General features: G+C 31.2%; 1 protein-coding gene and 1 pseudogene across 2 annotated transcripts; one reads left to right on the top strand and one right to left on the bottom strand.

Annotated features, from left to right (window-relative positions):
* The first annotated feature begins 9,221 nt into the window (after positions 1 to 9,221).
* Positions 9,222 to 12,624, top strand: LOC141706146 (mitochondrial import inner membrane translocase subunit TIM22-4-like; annotated as a pseudogene).
* Positions 12,625 to 14,082: 1,458 nt separating this feature from the next.
* Positions 14,083 to 15,461, bottom strand: LOC141708068 (protein LIGHT-DEPENDENT SHORT HYPOCOTYLS 5-like). 2 transcript variants are annotated; one of them, XM_074511540.1, is made up of 2 exons: positions 14,654 to 15,461; positions 14,083 to 14,315 (listed from the first exon to the last, which is right to left on the bottom strand). In XM_074511540.1, exons 1-2 carry the CDS (start codon positions 15,254 to 15,256, stop codon positions 14,262 to 14,264), a joined length of 657 nt encoding a protein of 218 aa, XP_074367641.1. In that variant the 5' UTR covers positions 15,257 to 15,461; the 3' UTR covers positions 14,083 to 14,261. The 2 variants fall into 2 exon arrangements, with proteins under 2 accessions (XP_074367641.1, XP_074367642.1); XM_074511541.1 differs by lacking the exon at positions 14,083 to 14,315 and adding an exon at positions 14,450 to 14,476 and having other exon boundaries at positions 14,654 to 15,459.
* Positions 15,462 to 19,383: the final 3,922 nt, after the last annotated feature.

The raw sequence follows: 19,383 nt of genomic DNA, 5'->3' as shown, positions 1-19,383 counted from the left end.
TAGAAGGGGGTTGAATATGATACTCATTAAATTTAAAAAAAAAATCGAATCTTTTGGGGATATAAAATTTAGTGTTCGGTTAGTGTTCCGTGTTCTTGAGGTGAATAGTGTTTGGAACAGTAAAACGATGAACACAAGATATTCGGGAAATATATATTCGTTTATAAATCTGCGAGGGGTGTTTTTACACTCTGGTAAATAAATTAACCGGCTACAATCTAAGAACAACAAAGTTCCTAGCTATCACAAAGATCAACAAATTAAATCCTATACAATGATCTAGTTTTTATTTGTCTAAGGATTTAATTATCCGGTAACGTTTATAATGCTTCTATGAATGCTTCTATGAATATACAATAGTTAAACCGGACATTATAACGTTACTCCGGTGAGAAGTTAAACGAATATACAATTAACTTGAACTTCTCTGAAAATCTTTGCTGCTATTTTCACCAGCTCTCTTGGGAGAGAAGATGAACATAATAAAATTCAATAGCTGAATGAATCTACTGATGTAGTATAGACTTTATATCAATTGAAATGTATGGCTGAAATTGAACCACACAAATAATTGATTGAATCAATAAATAGCTGTTGAGTTAGTTGCGTCCAGGTACATTTTCTTTTACTTGCGACCAGAATAAAGATCAATTGCACTTAGTTTTATCCGGGCCTTATATTACTTGTGATTAGGAGGGAGCAGTATACTTTTACTTGTAAACTATTTACAAGCCACACTTACTTGCGACTCCCTACACACTAGTACAGTACATATCCTTGAAAAAAAAAAAAAAAAAACCTCCCTGATTTTACTTGCGCAAGTCACCGGGTACTTGTTTACTTGAACAAAATACAGGTTAATTAAGTCCTGCGAATGCATTAACAAAACAAGTACTAGTATTAGTACTTAGAAAAAACAATCGCCTGGTTGTTTTCTTTTTATTTTATTTCTTTTTTCTTTTCTCCTTTTTTTGTTTTCTTTTTCTTTTTTCTCTTTTTATTTTCTTTTTCTTTTCTTTTTTTGATTTCTTTTCTTTTTGTTTTCTTTTTCTTTTGTTTTCTTTTTTTGTTTTTGTTTTCTTTTTCTTTTAGTTTAAATTGTAACTAAATTATTATAAAATAAACTTAAATATAACTTATATAAATAAACTAATTTAGATTTATAAAATAGACTTATTTAAAATTTATAAAATAAATTATTTTAAGTTTATTAAATAAATTATATTAAAGTCTACTAAATAAATGTATTTAATTTAACAATTAAACTTTGAGTTTCGCTAATCCCTCAAGTTGTTTAGCTGAAGACCTTACGCACCTCTTCTCGTACTTTAACATATAAACGTTCAATCCAAGTACGTTACTCAACTTAATAATTCTTCTAAAATTAATACCCAGATTCCTTTCACGTGCTGTTGACGCCTAGTACAACTGGTCTGGTTCACAGACGACTAACCCCAATTCAGGTCTTCGTATTATAGCCTTGATTACATTGTTAAGCTTGCAACAACTTTATCGCTTCAAACACTGACTGTCAATAAACAAATGTACTTTCACTGGAATTTTTTCTGGTACTTTAGACAACATCCTCATTGCCAATACAATCTTGAATACTTCATTCACTGTTCTTCACCGATGCTTGCACATATAAATGAACTCCTGTCAGTGAGTATAACTTCAAGACTGCAGCTGTCTTTTTTAACCTCTGTCAATACCATGTTTTCAATTCTTCAGATTCCTATGTTTCATACACTGTCTATCTTCAATCAATGCCAATACACTGAAATCTTCCGGTAGCACTTATACACTGAATCTTCATCATTTCTGAAATCCTGAAAGTCTTTAACCTTTATTCTTCACTAAGGCATGAACATATTAATGAACTTCTTTCAGTGACCTGTAAACAGACTTCAAACTTTCTTCTAATCTTTTGATTCTTTGTATTTGTCTTGTCTTCATTTCTTCTGATTTCTTGTGTAAACGTAGTATTATTAACCTGTCATGTTGTAGTGTTGTTCTCGTGTTGAGTTATCAGGTAACTGTTCATACAGCTACGCAGTCTCACCAACAAAGACCTTAATCTGGATCAAAGACAAGTAGTTAATAGAGGTGCAAGTTGAAACAGATTGCCTAGTAGCAGTTCAAGCAATAAGAGGTACTAAAATAATGCAGTCTTATTTTGAAATAATTTTTCGGGAATGCAGGGCTCTATTGATGGAGCTAAAAGACAGAGGTGTTAACCTTAGATTTATGTAGTGTTCTACGAATAACATAACTCATGCGTTAGCAAAATATAGTTATTCAATAGATAATCGCATTTGGAAGGTAAATGTAGCATGTCTGGAGTTAGTTTATATACTTGAGAATGATCTGAGGGATTAATGCAATTTATTCTTTTTTTAGAAAAAAAAAGTTAAATTATTGTTTACCCTAAATTAAATTCAGTAAATAATCCATAATTGGATGAATGCCAAAAGTAACTATGTTTCTAGTAACTGTGACAAGATTGCCATCACTTATACATCATGACTATATATATATATCAGTCTGTTGCACATTTTTTAAAAGGGTAATAGTTGATATGCATTTATCTCTGATGTGTTATTTTATAATACCGCAAGTTTACAGTGTCTGTTGTTAGCAAATACAGGCAAGTACGGGTCATATCCACAAGGAGATTGTTTCGAGGATTTTAATTTAACTATTATAAATTATTTCTAGAGAAAGAACGAGTTGATCAGTTTTAACTAACTAAATAATGCAAATTAGGTGTGTTTAAAATCAGTTAAATAAAGTTTAGGGCAATGCAGGTACACCATGCTTACACCAAAATATTCACAGAAATATAGGAGTTTATTGGGTCGAGTAGTTAAAGTAAAAGTTATTTTTTTTCAAGCATTAACACTTTCAAAAATCTAATGATGCTCTCGCACTCGTCCTCAACTCTGCTAATCGTATGTGTGCCTCTAGTGAGCAAATCTCTCTATCTATTACTCCTGTTATGTCCAAAATTTGGTACAAGAAATATTCAGGTCAAAACTAGGTCAATTGAAGATAATTGGATCAAATAAGTACCTAAATTAAGATATTAGAATTTTTCCATTTCTCAATATGGAAAGGGCGCGCCTTCCTAAAGTAAAATACATGAGGCACTCCTAATGATAGGACGCACCCTCTGAAGAAGGAAAAAGAAAAAACCCTAACCTCCCTGAAAGTTAGGGCGCACCTACAATTGTTTAAGAAAGGCAGGGATGATTTAGAATGTAGGGTGGTGCCAACCCATGCAGATGTTAGTGCGCGCCCTCACAATGAGCATAGCTCATAATAGAATTTTAAAACTAACATATTTTTTGCAGGTACTTTATTAAAGAACTCCTTCCTGTAATGCAACTACAAGAAGGCGGTGTACGGGATCAGAGACCTCCAACGTATGCTGGGAAGGAAGGCCTCCTCCTGTAATCAATGGGTGTCATCATTGGGGATGTGGGTGAACTTTGGTGTGTGCTTTGGGAGCACTGTCTCTGTAGTCAATGGGTGTACTCATTAGGAGACTTTTCGAGTATCCTACACTTTGCACCCAAAAGTTTGGGATCACTTGTCCTGCAATTTGGTAGGGGCTCCTTATTCGGGGGACAAAGATGCATCCAATATTTGTGGTATCCATGGTTATCCATGCGTCCACGGATTAGAGAAATAGCTGGTAGAGGAGAGTTATCCTCGGCCGGGGAGATGCCTTATCCGCGAAATCTCAAAGCTGCGGACAAGCCTTGGGCCTTTGTGGTTAGGCCCCATCGACGGACATTCCTGAAGCTAGTAGAAGACGGTTTCCAATAGTTTTTCTAATGGGCCTTGGGATGAGAAATCTAAGTCCATTAGGTTTCTTGTTCCCTAAGAACTACGTTGGCTTGATTCTCTATAAATAGGGATACGTAGGCAAATTGGAAGGGGTTGGAAGTTGACAACGCAAATGAGCCACCACTAACCCTAAACAATCTCAGCTACCATTAAACACAACCACCAAACAGTGTTCACGTTTTCCAGCAAAGAACACCGTTATAGATCTTGTTTCCAACTACGAACCTCGAATTTTGTTTCTACCAAATTCTTCCATCAACAACTCCTATTTAATTTAATTAATTCATGATATCGGCCTATTGCACAAATTAATAATAAAACATTATCAATTAGAATTAACCATAATAAATCGAATGACTGTGAAAATTATGTCAAGATTATAGTGCAAACATGGGTTATCCTTCTCTGCTCCAGAAAATGACTACTCGCTAATAATTACACAAGTAAAACAACTAAGACAATAAAGAAGCACAATTAAACTAATAAGAACATATAAGAAAATCAGATAAGAAACCCTGTAATATTTAATCCTGTCACGAGACTAAAATCCATGGATTTCTTCTATGTGTATAAAACCCTAACTATATTCTAATCTAAATAATACGTGTCTCTATTATATCTAAACTAATAATAAAATTTGTAATCTCGTCTCATAATTAAAGTATTTTCTTATTTTAATAAAATTACAAGTCAGACTTCCAAACCGAGTATGATTCTATAATAAAAATTTGTAGTTATCTATTATTGGAACATATCTAAATTAAAGAGAATTTCATGAGTTTCGCGTGGGTTGTAAGATCATCAAAAAGGGACTTCTGAAACTCAAGATATGGGTCGGACAATGTTGGTAGCCCGTGTAGCCCAATAACACGAATTTTCTTCTATTTTCACTCTAAAATAGGACTTTTTGCTCCAAAAGCTTCCAAGTATTAAATTTCCTTTTAACAATAAAACATCAAAACCTTATAAATAAATATAAAAATAAGTGCAAAACACAATAAATATGAGGACAAAATCATCTAATATATATATATATATAAAATATATTCTATCAATCACTTATATATTCTTTGTGTTTGTGTTTCTCTTACGCGTTTGAATTATGGGTAATATGTATTATGTTAATCTCATATGCGTGTGCACTCAGTCACCCACATTGTTGTTTCAGAATACAAACTCAATCTTCAGCAATATCTTTCAATTGGGTTTTCAGTTAGTTCTTCTGCCAATCACAAATTATCTATTATGGATAACGAGTCTGTCAATTTAGACAAACTAGAAGGGTTTAGTTATTAAACTTCTAATACGCATTTGATATTGACTTATTACAATGGTATTTTTGGCCACCTTGTCTATAGAGTGATATTTTAGTAACAAAAGTGTTAAATTATGATAAATTTATCATTTTTTCTATATAATCCATATCTAGTTAATGGATCCGTTTGGGGTTTCTTAAAAAATGTAATTTATGACTTAAAGTTGAGAATTGTCGTATAAGAGATATGAACATCGTAACTTATATGTTAATTAGGTGTTTGGATAATTTTAGATATAATTTACTTATAAGTTGTTGAAACGTTCGGTAAATCATAACTTATAAGTTATAGTTATTTCTTAAAAAAATCAAAATTTTAATATAATAATTGGATACATGAATAAAAAATTTAAAAAGACCTTAAAATATAAATACTGAAATATAAATTAGTAAAAATAGTATTTTGTAATAGTATATTATATAAAAGTACTGAAGTTAAAAGTTTCAAATTAAAAAAAACATAAAATTTAAATAACTACAAAATAAATATGTTGCAATAAAAGTATAATAATTCATTAAAGCTTTAATATATTAGTGGAATTTAATTTGATTATGTTTATTAGGTTATTATTATTAATTAGTCACATTTTCCAAGAAATGGAAATAAGTTGACGGGCTTTTTTAAGAGGAATTAGCATAATAACCCGTGTTAGTAGGGGAGAGCGCGGGTCGGTTTGGGGCGGTTTTTAGCCGAAACCGAAATCGCATGTCCTCGGTTTTTAAAATTAGAAACCGCAACCGAAACCATCGGTTTAGTTTCGGTTTTGAAAACCTCAGTTCGGTTTTATTCGGATCGGTTTCGGTTTTAAAAACGCATCAAATAAAATTAACTAAACAATTATGAATACTAAAATTTTTAAGTATAGGAATTACAAAATAAAATTATTCGAAAATAAAAAATGCAAATTTTTCTTAATAAATTATAAGTGAATGAATTCAGTTGCTCCCGGACCATAATCACAAGTCCATTAACATGATAAAAAATAGAAGGCTTAGTCTCAGGCTCTCAGCCATCTAAGTCTTTTCTTAATTGATACCAATATAAAAGAATTAAAAAAGTGAACCCGTAGGATTTACCCAGTGCGCATGTAAACGGTAGTGGCTGTGGGTTAACTATGATAATAAAAATATATATATTCGTATACCAGTTACAACTGAACCCACATCCTTGAATATGTATCAAAAGTTATGTTTACTATCTATTCGTGCATAAATAACAAAAAATATATAATTTTAAGTCTTCAAACAGAAAAAAATAACATAGCTATAAACTAGTAAAATATGCATACTTATTAATTTTAGAAAATTATATTATATGTGTAAATATAAATATATTAATTTATTTATTTTAATAATCGGATCAGTTTCGAGTTTTTTTGGTTCGGTTTTAACATAAAACCGAAATCGCAAATCGGTTTCAGTTTTTAATTTTTCGGTTTCGGTTCGGATGTAAGCGGTTCAATATTTATCGGTTTTTAGCGGTTTTGGGTTTTTTCGGTTTTTTGTTCACCCCTACGTGTGAGGCACGGGTCATTTTCTAGAGTTTTTTTATGCATCATACAATGATAATGTTCTTAGTTGTTTTCTTATTTGTAAATGTTGTACAATGTCTAACGTATATCAAATACAAGTTGATTGTTTATCAATGTGTATTATTTCCATACAAGACATTACCAAGTTACACAACGTTTCTAATATAGCCTATTAATATATATATATATATATATATATATATTCTTATTTGTGTTGTATAATTTGTATTTAATGAATGAATATAAACAGGGAAGTCGGTGTACGTTTAAAACGAAACGATTAAACTTAATCTGTAGAATGCCGTTAATATGTTTACAAAGATTAAGCTAAAAATTAACAAAAATGTTAAATACAGAGTTGACCAAAAATTTTAAATTTTAGACCAAAAATTTTAAATTTTATTTAAATAAATCATATGTACTGCTCTATGTTATTATTGAATTTACTACTAACTTACAATTAACTTACTCAATTTAGAAAGATAAAAAATGCATAACTGAAGTCAAATGATTTGCAGACATAATATACAATAATATAAAATTTACATTACTGTTAATATAAAAGTTGATTTTAATGAAAAATGTTAGTTTTTGAAATTCAACGTTTGTATGAAAAATGCTGATTTTTTATTTACACTACTGTTAACAAAGTAAGATTAAGTTATATTTGTGTATATCAGCATGTAAATTATAGTATGTTGCATTTCTTAGTAATTACGATGGTTTCAATTATTTATATGTTAAATATTTGATTTATGTACATGTATAATCATTATTAACATCTAGTGAGACAATTGGTTACTTAAATAATATACATTTATAATCATTCAAAAATTAAAATTATGTAATAAATAAATTGCAATAAATTATATATGGTATTCACATTATCACTGACATACAATTCTTATCTAATTTTTACGCAACGAAGTATCAATCATGGTTGTAACATAAATATAAATTATATATTGTAAAGACTTATTATTGATATTCATGATTTGTTTTCCAAAATTTGAAGGAAAAATTATAATTATATCATTATTTAAACCGTTTTTAAGTTTCTTTCATTACGACTCTAAAATTTCTTCATATAATAATTTGATAACACTGTATACTATTCTACTATAATTAAATATTTTTCAATTCGATAAAATTTTATAAATATCAGTTGAAATGGTTAATTACTTTAAATTATTGAACAATATATTTTTAAAAATAGTATAAAATACATTGAATCAAATGCAACAATATAGTATAGATTTAACTTTTATTTGAATAATTCAAAATATTAAAATTCAAATATGTGTACAATATTATCTTGATCAATGAATATTTCTAATATTAAAGAATTCTTTTTAAAAGGCTAGTTTTTTAAAGTGGAAAATGAAAAATAAATTGATTTAACATATCATCGTAATTTTAACATATCTCGTGAGACTCATATCAAATTTTGAATATTTTTAAAATCGGGATAAATCCCAAAAATAAAAATGTGCTATTAGTGAATTTAGTAATTTTAATACAAATAATCAATTGACTTGATCTTATAAAAAAACTCAAACATATTAATTTATATTAACATAAGATATTAAAAAAATTCACATTATTGGTTAGATATCCTCGCCGAGTTTGTAATTTAAATTTAATAAATATACAATGTGACGATGTTTTTCGGTCGGATTATGCGGTCAAATTTCAAATATTTTTTGAACAATGGGCCACGTTATGATTTCAAATTCGAAATAAACTAAAATGAATTGACTCATTATAATTCAAATTTATCTATATATGTAATACCAATATAGATTATTTATATATAAACCATTATATTTTCAATATTTTTTTTAAAAATTATATATGTACATTTTAATTACTTTTTATAATAAAAAATATATTAAAAATATATGAGATATATTTTCAAACTAAAAAATAATTAATAAATAAGATAGTAATCCGTTTATGTATTATACCTAACTTTATATCCGGAATTCAATTCTTTAAAAACAATTGTACAAATATTGAAGTAATTATCTTTTTTTTTGCGAAATTCAAGTAATTATCTTTAAAGTTAAATAAAATATTGATTTAGCATACTTACATAATATGTGTATGATACAAGTACATGTGACAATATTAGTGTTATTAGGTTGTATAGATTAATAAAATATCTCGAATTCGAATCCTCAAACCACTTGCAAGTTTAGGCCCTGTTTGGTATTGTATTGTTATTGCAAACAATTACAACAGCTTTTTTGGTGAAAAGCTGTGAGAAATATTTTTGATAAATTCTAAAAACTGCTCTCTCTGAAGAAGCGTTTTTTATCTTGTTAGCAAAAACATGTCTCCCATTCTTTTGGAAAACCCAAACGGTTAGTCTTTTTTAAACACAATGTCTATACCCTGATGTGGACCCTATAATTGTTTTTTTTTTTCTTTTAAAATTTGATACTGGGTGAGAAATTAAACAGCTACTTGTAGCCCAAGACAAGATAAAAATATTTCGGATTCAAAAGCCCTATGTTTGTTCTTATACTTTGTGTCTATGGCGGCACTGTCACCAATTGTGTCCCAAAGTTAAATATACACATACATATCTACGTAACTTTGATTAACGAAACAAGTGCACTGAAGAAACAATGAGTAGTTGTAATTCAGACAACGAACCCAAACAGACGAAAGAAGAGAGTCCACCTCCTCCTGTGGAGCCCATACGATTGCCTACAATCGAACAAGTTCGTGGGCAGGATATTTGGAACAACTGCGCTGTTCGCAGCGTCGTTAGTGGTGTTATGGGTTTGTTTTCCTTTAATTTCTAGACTCGATAAGTTTTCCATCTTCTTGTATTCTCCAGATTTTTTGTTCACTGGTTTTTAATAAATTATAATATTTCAATGTTGAGTAAAGTAAAATTCCACAATGTTTGTGCATGATACAATAAAATAAATGTTGTGTTTGGGTTTTCGCTGTATGAATGTCAGGAATTTGTGCGGGATTTTGAAATTGCTAACTAATTTACATGTTTTTTTTTTATGTCATGGGAGAAGCTGGCGTGTCACACGATTCCCTGCATCCTCAGTTTTTGTGATTTTGTTCTTCAGCTACAATTCTTCGGTGTTTAGTGTTTGTATGCTCATGTTTTTTTGTAGGTTCTTGGTAGTTTTGCCCATGTTGATTATATTGTGTTGGCTTGGGTAAAATGAAATTGAGTTGTACTAATAAAAAAAATGATACATTGAAATATATTTGAGAGCCAAAAACAATATAGGGTGCAATATTGTGTTACTAGATTTATAAAAAATATGACTCTGGTGAATTAGATTTGGGAGAGCACTGGTTTAAGTTTGTGGATTGAAATGGTAGAATGCATAATGAGGATCATGCAGATGGTCAATCCATTTCTCAGCCAATTGGACACATCTTAAGGCTAACTAATGAAAAAAATAATGCTCCATTCAGATAGTTTCTTTCAAATAAATGTAGACATGTAAATCTTTGATGATGATTTTGTGCATTGATGTGCTGTTTAATGTCTTTAGGAGGTGGCCTTGGGTTGTTCATGGGACTGTTTCTGGGGGCTTTAGACAATCCTATAATGCAGGACGAAATGACGGAAGACAATATATACGGCAAAGCAGATGGGTAGGAGAAGCTGGGGTTCTTGCAAGGCTTTTGCTGTTATGGGATTAGTTTTTTCAGCTGCTGAATGTGTTGTTGAAAAGGTACTAGTAGCATTTACCCCTGAAGTAGAGATTAGTTTGTCCAAGGGGAAGGGAAGGGGAAAAGAACACATTAAATCATATGCTTGTGATATAAAGAACACTACTTTTTCATATGTTATCTGTGTCACCTTGTATCTGTGAATTTTTTTTAATTGCAACACATTCATTTCAGTCTCCTCTTTCTTATTCTTTTTCGCTTTTGTTCCGTAGGCTCGTGCAAAACATGACATAACAAACACATTTGTTGCTGGGTGTGTAACGGGAGGCGCTCTGTCAGCAAAAGGTAATGTCCTGTTCACTTATATGATTACTCTTGAGTCTTGACGGGGTCATCGGTACTGTAAAATCTTACAAGTCATAAATTTCAATCCCTTATTTGTTGCTAATTTAGCAGCGATGCTGTTCAAGGTACTGATTCTAAAAACTAGAGGTCAAGACCCGATCTTGAAGAACGACTCGCGGCCTGTCATTAATCGCTCACTTTTTGACCGAAATGAAAAATTCACAAATTTAAGAGAAAATAATACTTGACATGATACAAACACTCAAACATAATAGGAAGTATATATAACATGATAAATATGTGAATACTGAAACAATAATTACTAATGTTCAATAATTCATCATAAACCCATTTAGTTCAATCTCCGACCCGTCAAATTTTCATTCTTTCTCTTCATCGTCTTCATTTATTAGATTTGAAGAAGATGCTCCTCAAGTTGCGTTTGTGTGGAACACCAAATATTGGATTCTTTTCTTTTACTTTTACTTTTACGGGTATTATTGTATTTTGCTAATCTGAGCGCTTTTTAGTGCTCTTTGCCTTTTTTTGCACTCTTTAACTCTTAAACGCGCTTTATGCTTCAGATTTCATAATTGCACTAAATCGCACACCATGTGCCTAAGCGTGAAAGCGCCATTTATCGCGTTACTTAGCATGCTTTTAACAACATTGTGTAGTAGCAAGATTGAACTTATTCTTTTATGATAAACTCCTTCTATGCCTTTAGAGGATGTTTCAAGAAAATAATATGTACATATGTAGACAATCATGCCAAGGATTCTGAGTATCTTATAAGTAAACGTTTAATGTTTCAAACAAACTTAGTGTTTAATCGTGTTGCAGTGTCATGAAGATTAGTTTGGAACAGACCCTTGTGATTGATATTGAAAAATCAAACATATGCTTCAAAATGACTTACATACAGCACAAAAAAATTAAATGACGGGTGCAAGGAAAATATTTGGATTACACACAACACAAGTACATAACATGACACAGGAGATGACACAAAACAATTGCAAAGGTATTGTCTGATAGGCTGCAGTTTGTTGTAGATTAATAAAGGAACGAGATATAATACGAACTCACTGATTTGGCCTATCTGATGTGTACAGTTCTGTAATGTTTCTCTCACCATTCCCTGATCTTTAACTTATATCACCCAAATTTAGTTATTAAGTCCTGCTTTGATCTTAAGTTCCTTCTAGAGGTCATATTCATATTTATCATTCCAAGTAATTGAATAGTTCATTGATATCATCTGTGCTAAAGAGCTAATGCACGAGTCTTGTGCACTGGTACAACATTTTTATGTGACATCAGGCTAGCTTATTCACCTGTCAAAAAAAAAGGCTTGCTTATTCGTGCAGAGTGCATACATTTACCTGATAACCCTTTTACGGCCCAGCTGTCCTCATAACCCTTTTACCTGAAATATAAGTTGTAATATAGCTGTTATGTATTTTTCAGCTGGACCACAGGCGGCATGTGTCGGTTGTGCAGGCTTTGCTGCATTCTCAGTGCTTATAGAGAAATTTCTGGAAAGACATGAGTGATGAGGCGCCCATTTATCTACCAGTTCAGAGAGGAATCAACTTAAAAATTAATCGGCAGCAAGAATAGTAGTAATTCATCTCTCATATATTACATATCACAATCTCCCGCTCTCGTGTCTACGACCCTTATATTTACAGAATGCGCATGATCGTCCTATTCATCACATTGTGTCATTACCCTGTTATGTCTGCTGACTGCAACAACCGTTGTCTAATATGCAATCAAGCTTTTTGTTTGAATATAATTAACCCACCCTGCCCTTTAAATTCAAGCTCATAAGTTCCATGATTGCAACTGTTATATAGTTTGTTGCTTACAAAATACATAGTCATGCCTTAAAAATTAAATAGGTTAGCCTAATTGTACTGATTTCACCGAATGTTAGTGTTGCTGTGGCATTAGCGTTATCAAGCTGTGTTCAAGTACTGTTTATTTTTTCATTAGGTGCTCTGTGCTATTTTCTTAAATAAAAGTATTCTCCCTGTTAAATATTTTGATCAGCGACTCAACTAAACATTATTTACAAGTCTATATTTTTAAATAGTCTAAAGATAAGTAAATGGTAATAGAATCGATCAAGTTATAAGAGCGACTCCAAGGGATGTCATTGTGATTTGGCATGACCTGACATTCTTATTAGCACTATTGGAATTGTTGGAATGGTAATTGTTGTATTCATAATATCTACACACCCATACATATACTGCTTTTGCTCTAGAGAAGAGAAAGGGACTTATGATACATTAATAGAGATAGAGATTAATGCACAACAACAAACCCAATAATGAGGAGGAGCGGGAGATAGAGGATCAATCTCAATCTGAGAATAGATATGAAGAGGACCCAATACCCACAAAAATACAAGATTCAGGCACCTGAGAACTCTAGTCAGTAGTACTGTAAGTCTGTGACATTGAACCCACGTGTGAAGTTTACTCTCTTAGTCTCTCTATGTATGTACATACAGACAACCACACGTACGTGCTTTTGTGTTTTGTATTCTAGTGTACATATGATATGAGTACCTTGGACCAGTTTCATGCTGCCCAGGGGACCATATGAAGTGCTGCTGTATTTATGGGTAAATATATTCATATAATTATACTCTCCTGAGTTGAAGATAAAAAATGTCATGCATATTCAAACAGAATTATAAAGTTAAACCCTGATCTTGCACATAACTGTTGATAATTAAGTTCCGAGATCTGAGTATTATATTCAAATCATAACGTTTAGCAATTGAACCTTTGTGTAGTTGTAGAGATTTGCATTTCACATTCACAATCTAAGACAATTATGTAGCTATCATTGCTAATTAACGAAACAATTATACGAGTGCACCACTGTTAAGCAGCTTGATTAAGAAACTAATTAAAGTTGTTTAAGAAGGTTTCACACTTACATGATCGAACTTGCATGATAGAACCAAGACTTGTCGCCAAACACAGCACCACGCCACCAAACAAACTCCATGTATGTAGCATATTTATTATAGGATAGGAATCCACACCTAACAATTGTTTTTGTCCTTCTGGACAACAGACCGGGATCAATTTATTTATAAGATTTAAGGGGAAGAGGCTGGGTTCTATCTTAATCTCTTTTTTTTTTAAAACATTCTGCTCATCAATACAGCAGAGTTTTCTAGCTAAGGGGATTGATGTTTTATATATATATAGTGCATATGTATGTTTTGGCGTGTGTGAAAAAGAACTAATGAAATATCGACTCTTTCATAACCAACCAAGCATATATATATATATATATATATATATATATATATATATATATTTAAAAGTTTGTTAAACAAAATCTGTCTCATCAAATATCCTGAATATACAGCAGATAGCCAAATGCATATATTTATCTAAATTGTTTCACATTATTACACCCACAAGTCCTTAGCATACAAGTCTAATTAAAGGGAAAAAGAATGCAGCTCTTTAATCACTACTGTCCAGTATAATTTTTTTGGATCCGTTTCCATTAAGGGAAAAGTTGGAGGTTCAGTGTGCATCTGTATAATTATCAGTTGCCAACCTGGAGCAGAGAAGCACGCCCTGTAGATATCTGGATTAGGATTATGTTTCAGTATTAGAATGTTTTGCAAATTAAGGATTCTAGTAACTGATATGGTTGGTTTTGAAAATTAATCATTAATATATTTTGCAGATCTCCTCTTATTTCATCAGGACTACTAACCTGCTAGTTAAATTTCCACCTGCATATATTCAGATTTGGAACTCGATCATGTGATCTAGAAGAATTTTACAAAAGTTTTGATCATCTAGGTTATAATACTAGAACAATAATCTCAACATTCATATTTAAACTTAAAAAACAACTGAAATGTGATGCCTAATAACTTGTCTATGAATTAAGGAAGATTATTACTAACATCCACACTGCCATCTTCAGCCGCCTGGGTATGAGAGCTACCTGCTGCTGCAGCTCTCACAGTCACAGCCCGTTTTCGCTTTTTCTTGTCGTAAGGAATACCTCTAGCTTTGGACTGACTTTCTTTAACCTCCCTCAAATAAATTCTAACTGCCCTGGCTCCAAATGGATTGGATTCAGGGAGGCCTCCATTTTCTTCATAGGCTGCCCTAAGTCGACCTATGAGTGCATCTAGGCTACCCCATGCTTGTTTAAGCAAGCAAGCGCATGGGGCAGGAGGATTTGGATGTCCAAAATACGGACACCCGGTCATGTGCACCTTGGTCTTCCCAAACTGATCTAGGTACTTGAGAAACTCAATCACATGTGCACCGCTGCACCTGGCTAGTGTCAGCGGAGGCTTGTGGTTTTTAAGGTACTGTAAGAAAGTATTCCAGTCTCTCCGCTTCTGTGACTCGTACCTACTCAGTACTGGCGCTGTTGTTGACCCTCCACCGTCTGCTACCGTGGTAACAGCACACGACGATGGAGCCACTACTGCTGCTGTTGATGCTGAATCCATCTTTTCTTTATCTACAACTAATGAAGATATGCATAAGTGCATGAACTTTGTTAGGCTAGAGTTGGGTTGATAGAAGGGGGGGGGGGAGATTTGTCACGGGAAATTCAGGATTTAATATTGCTTTCATAAGATTTTGGGATTATTTGGAACCCTTTTACTTTTCTTGAGCAACTGTTGTGGGAGGTTGAAACATGAAGATAGGAGAGTGGGAAATGAAAATGAAAGGAGAACAATACAAATAAACAAAAATAAAAGAAATGCATGAACCAATAAATGAGTGAAAATTTAAAGTGAGTGAGTGAGACAGAGTCACTTGTGACTTGTGAGACAGAAGAATCCAAAGACAAATCCATGGAGCCATTTCAATTTCATGTACATACAATTTTTGCTCTTTCTTTACTCATCATACATAAGATAATTGCATTTTGCAGTCTTATGTTTGGCCATATTTAACTTTTCTATAGATAATTTAAAATTTATAACATGTATCCCTCTTCTTTTAAATCATATTTAACATAGATTCTAATTATTTAGTTGTATTTGTTGTCTTCCACAATATATTTATCTTTTTTTTTCAATAGTAGATTAACTCTATTGTCAACGAATTATTTATGTAGCGGTTGAACTCTTGTACCACTACGTAGGTCATGAGTTCGATTTTTGCGTGTGCGCGTGTAATTAATTAAGAAAAAATACTATATTGTTGAAGATAATAATTAGGGTTAAAAAATTGACGAGATTAGACAAAAAAAGTGTATCTTGAATCTGGTTTCAAATAATGAGGATGCAAACTATAATTTTTGGAAATTTCTGAAATTATCTACATAAAAATTTAAGGGGTGGAAAATATAATTCCTATATCTAAAAAAGGTGCACCTGTGTTTGTCACATTTAGAAAACAGATAACTAAACCTAGCAAAACCAGTTCAAAACAAGAAAATAAAGAGAGAAATTAAAGTGAAAATCAAAAGCGGACAACTATCACCAAATAATGTATAATATTATCTGAGACTCTGAGTTACTGCACAGCAGTGATGTTGACTTGAAAATTAACAAAAAAAAAATATTATGCTAAGAAATTTATTCGATAAACAAATATGAGAATTAGGGTAATTATCCACGCCCCGTTTCGCTATAAACCCGACATAAGTTGATGACAGGTCATTTTCGTAAAAGAAAGGAAGAAGAAAGAAGATTGCGGTTAGATTTGTTTTTTTTCAGGTATTTCTATTTCACTTCACGTGGTGGCCCGTTGTGGAAGATTTCATTACAAATACTATCTCTTCCACAAGATTAAATGAGTTCAATTATCGTCAATTATTTTAATTTAACTTATAAGATATTTAAATTCAACTTGATAATAATCAAGTCGAATTTGTACTCGAATTTTTCAAATTATTTATCAACTGAGTTCAAACTTTAAATTATTAGACGTGTAAAATTGGCGAACCCTATCGTACCTCTATAAATTTTTTGTAACAACTCTCTCCCATTATTCATATTTTTAAAAAATTTGATAATGAGTTGGCAGGTTAGTTAACCAAATAATCGATTTATATAAGTGAACATAAATAATTGAATTAAATTAAATTTTTTGATAAATCATCATTTAAACGATGATGTTAACTTTTATTAATAAAATCACCAATAAAAATTATCTCTAACCAACGTTTAATTTTAAGATTTTTTTTAAAAAAAATCATTTTTCTCATTTGTTTCACAAAAAGTTAAAAAATAACTTCAAGTATGCAACTTAATACTGAGCTAAAAGGGTCTTCACTATACTCCATTCGTCCCATTTAAAACATCTATTTTAAAATAGTTACGCATATTAAGGATAGTTAAATAAAAAAATTAATATAAATACCTCTAAATATACCTTACAATTTTAGAATCCAATTAAGTTTTAAAGGGTCAAAACTTGGACATATGAGCTATTAGGATAAAACTATCTTTGAAAGTAGAAATTGTCAAAAATTATTTTGTAAATTGACGTGTAAAAGAGAAGAGTTTCGAAAATAATTACAGGACAGCAATCTTTTGTCGAATGATAGACACGGACTTTAATTCCCGAATATTAATATTAAGGATGTAATCCGAGTAGAGTTGAGGTTGTACATGTCAAATTCGAGTTTGAATTTTTTTATATCGAGTCGAGTCGAGTTCAAAATTAATTGAGTCTAAAATTATGTTCGAACTCGACCCGTAAAATAAACGAGTCTATTTCAAGTTGTTCGCAAGTTTTTGTGTTTTATCAAATTTTAGAGATTTTCGAGTTTTTTAACGAGTTTTCGAACTCAGCAAGTTTTCGACGTTATTTGGGTTATTATCGAGTTTTCGAGTTTTGACCTCAATTCCACGAAACATACTTGACTTATTATTATAGTTTTAAGTTCAACCTAAAAATATCATTGAATTTTACAAAATAATAAACTTAATATTTTATGTACTCTACTTTTCTAATTAATTAAACCATATACGAATATCATCTACTCATACATATTTTATAGATACATTTTATCTTTATTACGAACTAAACATATTAAATATATATGATGATAATAATAATAATAATAAATTATAATTTTTTTATTGTGAAAAATTTGATTTTTCCTTCTTCATAATTGGCACCAAGAACTAAGAATCATTAATATATCTATAAATTATATTTACTCGAATAGTATGTAGGTAAGTGCAAATAGGATTGCGACTTATAAATTATATTTATAATGAACAACCAAACTTAACCGAGTGATTGTCTGCATCTCTTGTCAAATTATTATCCAGAAGGATGAGAAAATATCTAAAATACCCACATTTCAGTATCAGCGGTCCAAAATACCCAGATCCAGAGTACATTTACCTAAATACCGATGGAATACGCGTGTTTTCACTTGTTTTTTTTAAATATTTACAAAAAAATACACATTACACATATACGTATCTAATTTTTTTTCTTACTTTTTCAACTTTTGCTTAATGAAAAAAAAAGACAAGCGTATCCCGTGATGGACATTCTAAGAATGCGTATCTGTTCTCTCTCGATGCACGCATATATCACATGCGGACATGCGTATCTCTTCTTTGGTTATGGTTACATGCATGTATCACATGCGGAAATGCATGTCAGGTCAATTGGACCACTAATTTCGAATCTAGGCATTTGTGTCATCTATTTTCAATGATAGGCATTAGGGCCATCACATGATAGAGATACCAGATACATTTCAATAATGCTAATAATATTTAATATATCATTTTAATGATCTTATTTATTAAAAAAAATTATTCATTATAATTTATAATGTAGTCGAATATTTGAATTTAAGTATGTAAAAATTTCTCATTTGAGTGATTGATCAATATGTATAAATATAAATATATAAAATATTATATATTATACATAAGTAGCCTAGAAGAGTTAATTTAATTTGATCGTTAAGTATAAAACAGTCATCCGAGAGTTGAGAAAGACACTAAAGTTCAATTACGGAAATTAATATTAAGAGTTAGGATAAGTAAATATGTTTTTACAAAATAATTTATTTAATTTTTTTTTACTAAATATAATAAAAGAAATAATATTGCTCGTAATAATATTAAAAATTGCAAATTAGTTTGTAAAATAATTTTACAAGATAATTGGAAGACACCTAAACTAGCAAACACATATGTATATAAAATATAGAAAAAAAATCGAGCTCGAGCTTATCGAGTCGAGCTAAAAAAACTTGGCTCGACTCGAGTTTTATATCGAGCCCGAAAATGTATTCGAACTCGAGCTCGATAACAATTTCGAGTTAAATGGAACTCATTTTATCAAGTCAAGTTCGAGCCGGCTCGGGTCGAATTACATCCCTACCGAATAGAACAATAACGAATATACCAGCTGTTGCAAAAGAGCCCTTGCAAAAACAATTTATATAAAGGGAATATCCATATTTAGAAGAGACTGGTTGCATTTTTGTTATAACTGTTCTCAGTCTTATGTACTAATCATAGACCTAAGTACCAAGAGCCATTTTGCGAATCAACTCGAGCACTTACAATGCCATGCACATACTTCAAATCATACCAGGACAAAAGTAAGGAAGTCACTTCACAAATTAACTCGAGCACTTGTGAATTTCAAGTATAAGCACCCAACAATATCATGCACATTCTTAAAA

Source organism: Apium graveolens, chromosome 2, assembly GCF_009905375.1.
Source record: "Apium graveolens cultivar Ventura chromosome 2, ASM990537v1, whole genome shotgun sequence".
NCBI lineage: Eukaryota > Viridiplantae > Streptophyta > Magnoliopsida > Apiales > Apiaceae > Apium > Apium graveolens.
Note: the sequence above shows the minus strand (reverse complement) of the source record. Positions and strands in the feature narration are given on the sequence as shown.